General features: G+C 44.1%; 1 protein-coding gene across 2 annotated transcripts in view; it reads right to left on the minus strand.

The window, feature by feature from the left end:
* Positions 1 to 12499, minus strand: part of CREB3L3 (cAMP responsive element binding protein 3 like 3) — a 64888-nt gene that overhangs the window by 16292 nt on the left and 36097 nt on the right. For both annotated transcript variants that reach the window (XM_086947086.1, XM_086947085.1), the window contains exons 5-8: positions 5506 to 5637; positions 4025 to 4131; positions 3227 to 3295; positions 2207 to 2291 (exon numbers count right to left, since the gene is read on the minus strand). In XM_086947086.1, coding sequence (XP_086803212.1) covers positions 2207 to 2291; positions 3227 to 3295; positions 4025 to 4131; positions 5506 to 5637 — 393 coding nt within the window. The remainder of the gene's footprint in view (positions 1 to 2206; positions 2292 to 3226; positions 3296 to 4024; positions 4132 to 5505; positions 5638 to 12499) is intronic.

A 12499-nucleotide genomic window follows, 5' to 3' on the forward strand; every position in this document is an offset into this window, starting at 1 on the left:
TGTGCCTGCTAATTAAATGCGAATAGTGGGTCTGCAACACTGATTGTGCCACCCACTTAAATAGCTCTTCTAAACACATCTCAGTCCTGCCATTGCAGCCTGTATGTGCAGTTTTAAACTGCCATTTCGACCTGGCAAATTAAACCTTTTGCCAGGTCCAAGCTTTTTTTTAAATTTTATTCCTTTTTAATACTTATGTGTCACCCCTGAGGTAGGCCCTGAACTGCCCAAAGGGCATGGTGCAGTGTATTTAAAAGGCAGAACATATACGTTTAAGCTTTACATGTCCTAGTAGTTAAAAACTCCTAAATTTGTTTTTCACTGCTTCAAGGCCTACCTCTCCCTTAGGATAACATTTGAGTTACCTTATTACATTTAGGGGCCGATTCTGATTCAGGAAAATGCCCTCCGAATAGCCGTACGGAGCTTTTTTCCCGTACGATTTGTATGGAGAACCGTACCCGTACGTACGACCTAGTACGATGTGTACCCAAAGCAGTTCTCCGTACGAATCGTACCGAAGACCGTACAACTCACTGAAACGTACGAATCGCATTCGGATCCTGCAGTACGCAACGTCCGTACGGATCGAAGCTGTATTTTCTGACCCAGCAAGTACGAATCGTATCGACAGCACTCCGTACGACTCTTTTTCTACGGGAGCTTAAAACATCCGTAAAAGCATATTTCGCCTCAAAATGCGTACAAAACGGAACCCCCGGGTACGGTGCGTACACCCCATGATAGCAGGAGTATGGTGCGTCGGGGTACGGTCCGTACACCCCTGGATTTCAGGGGTACGGTGCGTATGTCCCCGTGCGTACACCCCATGAATGTTGGCATACGGCGTGTAGGGGTACGGTTCGTACCCCCCAAGGCCGTAGGTGTACGGTTGGTTGCCGTGCGTACACCCCTTGCGTTTAGGGGTACGGTGCATATGTGAATGTGTGGCTCTCCATACGAATTGACTATACGCGACGTGTTCCGTACCAATCGCCTACTCATTCCCTGGTCCGGATCGTACTTGGCGGGTCGTACGGCATGTTTACGAATCGTACGGTTCACTGTGAGAATCTAATTCATACGGATTTAGCCTTGTATTTCGTAAGGTTCGCACAGATCCGGACGTATTTCTATCCTACGGATCGTACTACGCGATTCGGACGGATTTGTACGAATCGTACCGAAACGGCTTAGAATACGAATTGTCGTACAGATTCGTTTCCCGAATCGGAATCGGACCAATAATAAGCCTACATCTTTAAAATTGCACATCTTCGATTTTACTGATTGGATTTTTGTTTTTTTGGTTTTAAAGTATTTATTTAATTTTACAATTGTTTTTTTTAAATTGGAGAGGAATTTTTCTTGTGTTGTGTTTTTATTTTATTACCGTTTGAAGTGCTGCATAAATAATGCACACATTGCCTCCAAATTAAGCCTGACTGCTCGGCTGACTGCTCTGTGCCAAGTTACTATAGGGTTGAACACAGGTTAACTTGGGGTTTGCTTAAGACTTCACCCTGACAAGGATTGCAGATGATTCTTGAGTAGGGGTTCATCCCCTCAACCAGCACAGAGAGCGAGAGAGAGATAGCGCAATTCCAAGAAATCAGACTTTATGGGAGGAAGAAAGAGGGACAAAGGGAACAGAACAAGATATATGGAAAAACAGGTAACGGAGAGTAATGCTTTGGGAAGAATCCAGAAGTGACACAGAAAGGAGAGAGAGAGAGAGGGACAGGGAAATAACCTGTAGATGGACCAGGAACAGAAGGTCAGCAGGGGCAGAGACACTTCACAGAGGCAGTCATAGAAATAGCAGAAGGTGGGCAGAAGCAGACAGGGGCAACCGAAGTTGGCAGAAGCAGAGAGAGTGAAAGGTGGCCAGAAGCAAACAGAGACAGTAGAAGGTTGGCAAAAGCAGGCAGAGACAGTGGAAGGTGGGCAGAAGCAGGCAGAGACAGTGGAAGGTGGGCAGAAACCAACAGAGACAGTGGAAGGTGTGCAGAAGCAGGCAGAGACAGTAGAAGGTGGGCAGAAGCAGGCAGAGACAGTAGAAGGTGGGCAGAAGCAGGCAGAGACAGTAAAAGGTGGGCAGAAGCAGGTAGAGACAGTAGAAGGTGGGCAGAAGCAGGCAGAGACAATAGAAGTTGGGCAGAAGCAGACAGAGGCAACAGAAGGTAGGCAGAGTCTGAACACTCACTGCAATGCACGTGCTAGTCTGAGCCATTTTGTTAGCGGAATAGCCAATGAGGGCCTGAAGCTTCCGCAGCTGCTCCATCAAAGATCTGTAAGGGGATCCAACAAGTAAGACAAACCAGAGACTTGCAATTCCATCTTTACCTTTCCCATCACACCCTCCTTCAACAACCAAGCTGGGTGTTTGTACCTTTAGCTGACTCACATCCTCTTTCACCCATCACGAACGGGGAATTTCAGTCCCAGCTTGATTATTTTTCACCTACCCCATGCCCATATTGTCAACCAAGTATCACTCTTACCGATCCTAACTGTCCCAAGAACTTTATGTCACACTCATATATCAGGGCACTTTAACCCAACCTGATGCTGCCCCACCATACACAATCCATATCACAAACCAATTATGTGTTAGGGAGTTTTAACCCCACCCCTAACACTCTGTTCTCAAGTAAGGGACTAACAAAACCCCACCACAATATATGTTTTAACTACAAAAGCAGAATGAATGGGTGCCAAGGTGGACACGGTGACCAGGTCACGCTCTGACCTAGCACCTGTAGTAAAGAAGCATACAGTGGAAGTATCTGTGACATAACGTACCATAAAAATAACTTTACATACAATACTGCATAATATAACATCCCCAAATTGCAGGTATTCAAGATTTAACTGCATCTGTGAGTTTTTTTGCAACATTTACAAGCACTGTACTTTGTGAAAGTTGTGTGGTTTTGTCAACTTTTGAAAAACCAAAGGGAAGAAGAAAATTCAATCAAAAACAAGAAGTTTTATTTTAATGTAAAACCTACTACTACAGGATTTTATCATTGATTCATTAAAAAAACTGACAACATTCACCTAGTCTCATGCACACAACCTTTGTAACATCACACACTCTTCTCAATACTGCAGCCTCCAACTGTTGTTCAGAGAAGAATACCCCAGGCTGTAGTATTAACACACAGGCCTTGTGTCTCACATTTTTCCTTTCCCTCATACAACCAAAAGCCAGTGATCTTACGTGTTCTGCTTCTCCAAATGCAACACCTTTCTGTGCAGCTCCTGGTTCTGTGATGAACAGGCTGACATCCTGAAGAAGGACACAAGAGGATCAATGTGCCGCTACAAAAATACATCTTCAATTTTTTTAATATTTTTTGATAATAAGTCATGTAAGAAAAGGGGGACGGGCACCGCACTGTCAGTCCACTAGCAATTCACTGCTAGCAAAAGACAAGCATCTTTATAAATACTATGCACAAAAAGGCAAAGACAGCAGGTAGGAGAATACTGCTAATCCAAGATATAGAGTTGGTTTCTGCACCTGGCATGTAGTAGTAGTAACAACAGCAGCAGCAGTGGAAGAAGTGCTAGTAGGAAATGAAGTAGCAATGCACCAGCAGAGAAAGAGTAATGGTAGTAGCTGCAAAAGATGTAATGACAGCTACAGCAGCAGTAGTATTTTTAGTAATAGAAGCAATGGAGGATTTAGCGCCACTAGTAGCATTAGTAGTAGTAATGCATGTTAATAGTAGTAGTGGAAGTAGAAGTAGTAGTAATGTCCATCACAGATTAGAGCACTCTGTGGCCATTTTCTAAAGCATATTAGGCATGCACGGTGAAGAAAGGGTCTACATTGAAAGAAAACCACAGTAAATGCCAAATAAGAAAGGACAACGTTTACGTGTCAGGAAACAACTAACGCACTCTGTGAAAGGACTCGAGTCAGGGGAAGAGCCCGGCAGATGTTAGAAAGAGGCTATCCCTGCAGAGGGTTGGTCCAACCACTGGTCCCGAGAGGGAACTTCTAAGGACTTACCGACTCTCCAAGCCGTCGATATATTCCTTCTTCTTCTTGCGGCTTTCCTGCGCTGACTGCTTATTCCGGATCTTTCTGCGGATCTTCTTCAGGATTCGCTCCTCGTACTGTTAAACAAAGAAATGAGGACAAAGTAACCCCTTGCAAAATCATTTTTCTGAAATTCATACTCAATATCCCTAGTATGTCTAAGAACTCCAAGAAATGTATCCTTTGGACGCAAGAGCCGGTGGATTCTTGCAATATATAAACAACACTGGATGAACTTCAGGTTTACAACAGCTAGAGTGCGTCACAGCAACAGTCATGTGGACACCAAGGAGAAGCAGGGGTGTTGGAAGGCAGCAGAGAAATGAATGGGTCTTATGGCTCTCGTCAATTGTCACATTTTGTTTCCCAACAATGTTATCTGTCTGAGATGAAGGAGATGTACAAGCAAGTGATTAGTGTGTTGACAAGGGAGTTTGCTCAACGCTGGTTGATATCTGAGCTAGCAGCAACACTTTTATCCTTAGAAGAAGATGGTTTGTAACTCAATGGCAAGGTGAGAGTGGGAACTAAGTCCTTCATACTTGGCCTGTTCTGCACTTTTGAAGGTCTGAGTGGGCAGTAAGACCTCCATCCTTAGCCTCCTCTGTACCTAGGAAGGTATGAGAGGGGAGGTTTTCATCCTTTGTCTGCTCTGTACGTTGGAAAGTATGAGGGGGCAGGATGCCCTTCACCCTTGAGGCGCTTTGACTTTAGAAGGCATGAGTATGCAGCAAGGCCTGCATCCTTGCCCTGCTCTGCACTTTGAAAATTATGAGTGGGCAGAAAGACCTTCATTCTTGGTCAGCTTTGACTTTGGAGGTATGAGGGAACTAAGACCTTCAGCTGTGCCCTGCTCTGTGCTTTGGAGGGTATGCAAGGATAGTAAGACCTGCATTCTTGGTCAGCTTTGACTTTGAAGGGATGAGGGAACAGTAAGACCTTCAGCTGTGCCCTGCTCTGTGCTTTGGAGGGTATGCAAGGGTAGTAAGACCTTCATTCTTGGTCTGCTTTGACTTTGGAGGTATGAGGGAACAGTAAGACCTTCAGCAGTGCCCTGGTCTGTGCTTTGGAGGGTATGCAAGGATAGTAAGACCTTCATTATTGGTCTGCTTTGACTTAGGAAGGTATGAAGGGGGCAGTAAGATCTTTACCCCTGGGCTCCTTTATACTTTGGGTTTATGCATGGGTAGTAATACCATCTGTGGCCTGCTTTGTCCTTTGGAGATTATGCATTGGCAGTTAAACCTTCATGTTGGGGCTGCTTTGTACTTTGGGAGATATGAAGGGGCAGTAAGACCTTCACCCTTTCTCCTGCTTTGCGCTCTGGAGGTTATGTGTTGACAATAGGACCTTTATACCTGGGCTGCTTGGTAGCTTGGGGAGCTTGGGTGGGAGTAAAATGTTTATCATTGATCCTATTTGTATCTCGGCGTCTCATGGGATTATTTTACCTTGGTGAGGGGGAGCTGGGTGGGCAGCGAGACCCCCTCCTTGCTCAGCAGCTTCTTCTCATCTTCTGTCAGCACCAGCTCCTGGCAGTGCCCCTGGCCCAGGCTCTGGATTGAGGATGCCTGCTGCTGGGACTTTAAAACAAAAAGTGGGATGTTAACCTGGGTGCCTCCACGTGAGAGCCTCCCATGGAATGTATGTCATAATATTGAGCAAAAAAGTATCGTCCAGCCATAATATGATATCCAGAACACCTCGTAACACAATATCTTGAATGTAAGTATGTCGGTAAGCACAGATTTACTATTCCTACTGCCACGTCTATTACTTTGATAATATGTGTATCTTAAGTAGATGTGGAGTTAAGAATAATAAATCTATCTTTGTTTATGGTTTAAATCATTTTATTGAATTTTGTTATTAATGATAACACTACCCCCACCTACAACCACTGGCTGGAGAGGAACATTGCATCAAATCTATCTTTATTTATATATAGTTAGCTTCACAATTTTGAATTAGTCAATATTGTGGATTTTAGCACAACTATCCTTAAAACCCATTATTGTTGTAGAACACACCCCCTCCCATGCCTTCAGAACCTTTCTACAGATTTAGGCGCTCTTGGTATTTTTGTTTCAATGGCTGCTTTCTTATGATGGAAATCTGTGTGTAAGACACATGAGCTTCAGTGCGCACCATCACCAACCACAACTGTATCCCCTGTACTGGAATTGACAAAAGCAAATATTTTCTTACCAAAACAAATTTCTTAAAACTCACTTACTTTATTACGAATTACTTCACATACAGTACATATACTATTTCAACTTTTCTATTTTAATGTCCTCTAAATTTCCAATCGTGTTTCAATATTTTATTATTTTCAACGTGATTTTGTATTCATATTATTTGACTTTTTATAAGTCATTCAAAGTCACTGAAGTGAGCATTTTTGGGTTGAGCCATTTTGAGATAAGGTGTTTTGAGGATAAATATTTTTGTTTAAGGCGAGTTTCTATGAAGCGATTTAAATGAATAATTTGAGGTGAACAGGTTGGATGGCACTGAAATGTGATTTTGAGGTGAGACGTTTAAAGGGTGTGGTAACATTTTTATTATTTTTTCTCCTACGAGCCAGGTATCTTTTAACCATCACTTTCCATCACCTCACCCCTTCACACACATCAACACATAGTCCACCTATAGTGCTCCTACGTAGTCGTGAGTCGTAGCACGCCGCATCCCGTAGAGGGGTGCGAAGACCCCAATGATGAAGCATGACACCAAGGGGCCTGTTGGTGTGTGAGGGGTATTTAAAACAACACTGTGTCCTCCCCACCATTGTAGGAATCACCACCACTACCAGAGTGGATTCCTTTTTGTTTAGATAAAGTTGTTAGGGGAGACAGAATCCACTTCCTTCTCTCCCTCCCTCCTCCTGTTATTTTCTCATTATTTGAAATACACCAGTTAAAAAACCTTTTCCATTTTGCTGTATATGTCTTGTTAGTAGACACTGCAGTAGAACTTGCCAGGATATCACGACATTCTGGAGGAATATCTAATGATTGAAATTCATGTTCATAAGGTTCCAAGCTGACAATTTTAGCGAGGTCAATTGTGGGTGAAGAACTTGGCCCTGGTCCATGGTAATCAGATTCTGGACCATTGGAAACTGAATCCTGGGTTCCACAGACCATTGGAGAAGTTCCGTGTACCAAAACTATCTCGGCCACGCTGGAGCAATTAAAATTATGTGGCAAGGTTCTGACCTCATCTTTCGTAATATTTTTGGAATTAGGGGAATTGGCGGAAACACATAAGCAAACATCCCTGTCCAGCGGAGATGTAGAGCATTTCCCCTGGATCCTTTTTGTGGGAATCTGCTTGCGAAATGTTTGCATTTCTTGTTGGTTCGATCCATAGATTGAAAATTCGAAGAAGTTGGTCCTGATTCAGTTCCCACTCGTGGCAAATGGCAGATGATCTGCTTAATGAATCTGCCCTTGTGTTATCTACTGCTGGGACATGTTCCACTTGTAGAGTAATGTTGTGATGTAAAAGCCAATTCCGAATTTTCTGTGCGTGAGCAGACAGGGGCTTTGACCTCGTGCCACCCTGTTTCAGAAAATAAGACATTGTTGTTGTACTGTTGGTTCTTACGAGGACAGAAGAGCCCTGAATTCTGGGAAGAAAGACTTGAAGGCCCAGGAACACTGCTTTCAATTCCAAAAGATTGATGTGTTGTTTTGCCTCTCGATGTGACCAGTGACCTTGAATTTCTAGGTCTTGTAGGTGTGCCCCCCCAACCTTGTAATGAAGCGTCTGATGTCATGACGTAACTGGGCGATTGAGGTTCGAATAGAAGACCCTTTGTCAGGTTGCTCCTGATACCCCACCATGACATTGCACGTTTGATCTGAGAGTTGATGACGAGCTTGTCTTCGAAAGAACCTAGGGCTTGGATCCACTGCTAGAGATTCTTGCAGTGGTCTCATATGCAAGCGGCAGTTGGGAACCAATGGGATGCAGGATGACATCATTCCCTGTAAAGACTTGAGGATCCTGATTGAAGTCCACCTTTTTGATTTTATTGAAGCGGTCAGATTTAAAATCTTTGTTATGCGTTTCTCTGAGGGAAAAGCTTTTGCTTCCCGAGTTTTTAATAGCGCTCCGAGGAATTGGAGTGACTGCGAAGGAATAAGGGAGGACTTTTCTCTGTTTATTCGGAGACCTAATTTTTGGAAAAGATCCATACAGGTTAGAAGTGACTGGTGCGTCTCCTGGTACAATGCCCCTTTTATCAGCCAGTCGTCCAGGTATGGAAAAATTTGGAGACCTTTTTGCCTTAAATGTGCTGCAATTGGCGCCATGCATTTTGTGAAAACCCTTGGGGCAGATTTTAGGCCGAAGGGCAAAACTTTGAACTGGTAATGGCTCCCTGCCACCATGAACTGTAGATATTGTTTGTGTTGTTTGTGAATTGGGATATGGGAATATGCATCCATGAGGTCTAAGGAAACCATGTAATCTCCCCTGCGAAGCAACAGGAGAATTTCCTGTAGGGACAACATGCGGAACGAAATTTTCTTTATGTATTTGTTCAGATCCTTGAGGTCCATTACCTGCTTCCATTTGGTAGATTGCTTTTTCTTTATTAGAAAAAAGTGCGAATAGAATCCTGTTCCTTGTAGTTCTGGAGGAACATCTTCTATTGCCCCTTTTATAAGGAGAGTAAAAATTTCCATTTTGAGAGCTGAAAGGTGATTTTGATTTCTGTAAATAGGTGGACGATTCTGAGGTTTTTGTGAGAATTCCAGGGTGTGACCATGTGTTATTATATCTAACACCCATTTGTCTGATGTTATTGATTGCCAATAATTTAGAAATTGAGAGAGGTAATGGAACTGTTTGTGATGAGATGGGGCCGGTGGCGCCTAAAGAATGTCACTGTCTTCGACCTGAATCTTGTGCCTTTCCTCTTGCAGCAGATTTTCTCCTGCCTTGTTGTTGAAATGAAGTATTAGAGGACCGATACTGCTGGGTGTTGGAGAACTGACGGTATCCTTGCTGATGATACGGCTGATACCTGTTCGACTGAAAAGAGGAGCGCTGATGGAATTGCCCTCTCGATCCTCTGCCACAAAAAGATTGGAAGCGGCCTTGCGGTAAAGACCGCAGAGCTCTAGCTGTATCAGTGTCTGCTTTTATTCCCTGGAGCGCCTCATCAATATACTTCCCGAACAGACTCTCTCCATCGAAAGGCATGTCCATGATTTTTGATTGGACCTCAGGCCTAAAAGATGTTGCCTTCAGCCTTCCCTGCCTACGAAGAGCCACTGCTCCAGCCATTTGACGAAATCCTACAGACACAATGTCCATCGCTACATCAATGAACTCCGACGCTGCTCTAGCTCCATCTTTCAGAGTTGTATTTGCTTCCTCTTTCTTATCCTCTGGGAGATGGGACAGTATTGGTGCGATGTCCGACCACATCTGCCTGTTGAATCTACTAATAAGCGCCAGAACATTTGCTGCTTTAATAGCCGCTGCCGCCATAACAGCAATGCGTTTTCCTATACTGTCCATTCTTTTACCTTCTTTGTCAGAAGTCGCCAAACAGGCAGTCACAGGATTTTTGGAGCATCTTTGCGCCACTTGTGTAACAACAGACTCAGGACGATGATGTCCAATTAGGCATGCTGGAGCTGTTTCAGGAGCACGGTATTTTTTATCAATTTTCGGAATCGATGCTGGGACTGATGCCGGGTTCTTCATTAATTTTATTCCTTCATCCCAAATATGATGGATTATCGGGATAGCTCGTACTGACTTTCGAGATGGCTCTTTAAAATCATAGAGAAAACATTCACTTTCTTTAATAGGCATAGTAAGTTCAAATATTTTTGCAGCTTTTTCAATCAGGTCATGATAACTGGCTATATCCTCTGCCGGAGAACTTGCTTGAGGTAACGGTGACGAAGGAGAAGTTGGAACGATGTATTGGTCCCATTCATCCCCAACTGTGTCATGATGGGGAATCTCTCCTTCTTCTGCTGGATCCTCATGATCACTTTCAGTTAAATCATCCCGAATAGTTACTACTTTGGGAGTGTCTATCCTTTGTACTGGAGGAGGAGACTGAACCACTGGTGTTTCTGTCACAGGCTGAGGAATACTTGTAGGAGCTGAAGTTGTAGCAGTATCCTCCAGGAACCGGCGATAATAACTGTTTATCATGTGCCTCAAGTCAGAAATCAAAGATAAAGGCACTGACATAGACTCCTCTTGAACATTGGGACTCACTTCCTCCTCCTCTTCACAATTATAAGCCTGATGAAATGACTCATAACGTTTAGGACCCTTAACTGGACGATCCTTAAAAGAGAATTGTTCTTGTACCTCCTGGAAGTCATCATCTTCTGACTCTTGACTTTTAATATGTAGTTGAGAGGGGCTATATGCATCTCCATAAGACCCCTCATCTTCAGAATCTTGACAATCCAGAATAGTGGATGGAAGATGTGGAAATATTTTAGGAGTAGAAAACTCTGCTTTCTTACCCGTCGACGGGGTAAATCTTTTAATAGATATGAATGTTTAAGTCCTCATCGTCGGAGATTTAACAACTGTCATTGTCGACGACTAGATCGTCGGCGGGATCATCGACGACGGGATTGTCGACGGGATCGTCGTCGACGAAGATTTTGACGTTGACGAGGGTCTAACACCCACCGTCGACGGAGTCGTTGTCGTAATCCCTGTCGCCGACGAGATCGTCGTCGGGGTCGTCGACGCCTTCGTAGGCGATCTGACTGAAATTTCCTTAGGATTTGACGGCGGCAGGTACGACAGAGTTTTCTTTACTAAGGTAGACTTGTGAGGAATTTGTGGAAGAGAAGAATAAGTTTCACCTTCTTTGCTTTTTACTGATTTCTGTCTCTTTTGATCTCCTTTCTCCTCAGAGGACTCTCTCTTGTGTTTTTTAGAGGAATGTCCTTTAGCATCTCCATCAGACTCAGAGTCTGTTGATTTCTTCTTTTGAAGCTATAGTAATAGACGTGCTTCTCTGTCCTTAAGAGTCTTCGCAGAGAAGGTACGACAATGTTTGTAGTCCTTAGGAACATGCTTCGGGTACAAGCAGTACAAGCATTCCTTATGTGGATCTTCAGAAAACAATCTGGCTTTGCCACAGTATCTGCAAGATTTGAAAAGTCTCTTCTTAGAGCCTTCAGACATCTTCAAGCAAGTAAAATGAAAACTCAGTACCTCACTTCCAATGAAGAAGGTCAAAAGTTCAGCAGAGAATAAACTGAGCTCAGCTCAGGAAGACTCCTTCTCACACGAAGGCGGTTGGAAATCTGAGGTATGGTGGCTCTGCTGGGGATGGTGTATCTTGGGGCTGGCTGCTGATTGGCTGTGGTTTGGTCCACATAACGAGGAGGAGAGGTTACCTATATTATGCTACTCTATGGTTTCCAGGCAGTTTTTTCTTCTACTGCTATGGTTATTCTTTTTACCGTGAGACTCCCACCATGACGACGGGGAAGATACAAGCATGTGAATCTATGAAAGATTCAATACTGGAGAATCTATCTCAACCCCACCTCCATGAGCTGCCTTGGTAATTAACTCTAAGATGATAATCCATGGGAGATGACTTCAAGAGAGAAAGGTTTTGATTCACCAAGAGAATCATAATCATGCACTCACAAAAGTACCATTTGTTACTAGTGCAGTTCTAAATCCACCCTTATTCACATGGCTCACTGTGGGTAGCTGATCAAGTCTTACTACTGATTGAGCCAAGTGACTTATTTCATTTGCTGCTACTTACCCAGTGCAGAGTTGTACACAGTGCACACTTACACAATGATGAAAAACAGCCCAATGAACAAAGACACATAAAAAACATGCTTCAAAGGCAGAAAATGTATCCCTGAGAAGGAGGCCCTTCCCTTACTCTCTCACAAATGTGTCCATGAAGGGTATGGGGTGGCCCACTCCTCTTCCAGTGTGGAAGGGGTAAAACTCTGACTGGTCCTGTCATGCCCCGAGAATCGTGGTCTGTAGACTACACGTACTGCCCCTTTAACAGACAAGCGCTATAAATCTGACACGAGCCCAGGGAGCGACGCTTTACGTTCTTGCATCTAAGCTCCGATTTTCCTGTTCCGATTTCCTGTTCGTCCTGTTTTCCGGTGCCTGACTTCCGGTTTCACTTTGCTTAACGTTTGGAGCGCTGTCGAGGGAATTTTGTTCCTCGTTTTTGATTCAGTAGTTTTAGTGGCTTCCACTTTCATCCTTCTCCAGAAGCCGCATTCTTGTCACCCTCCTGCACTGCTCCGCCCGACGGCCGGGTTTGTACTCCGCCGTCCGGCCGGGCACTTGTGCATTCAGCTTCCTCTCCCGCATTGCTCCGCCCGACGGCCAGGTTTGTACTCCGCCGTCCGGCCGGGTACTTGTGTGCTCAGCTTTCTCTCCCGCACTGCT

The sequence above is a fragment of the Lissotriton vulgaris genome, chromosome 12 (genome assembly GCF_964263255.1).
Source record: "Lissotriton vulgaris chromosome 12, aLisVul1.2, whole genome shotgun sequence".
Classification (NCBI taxonomy): Eukaryota; Metazoa; Chordata; class Amphibia; order Caudata; family Salamandridae; genus Lissotriton; species Lissotriton vulgaris.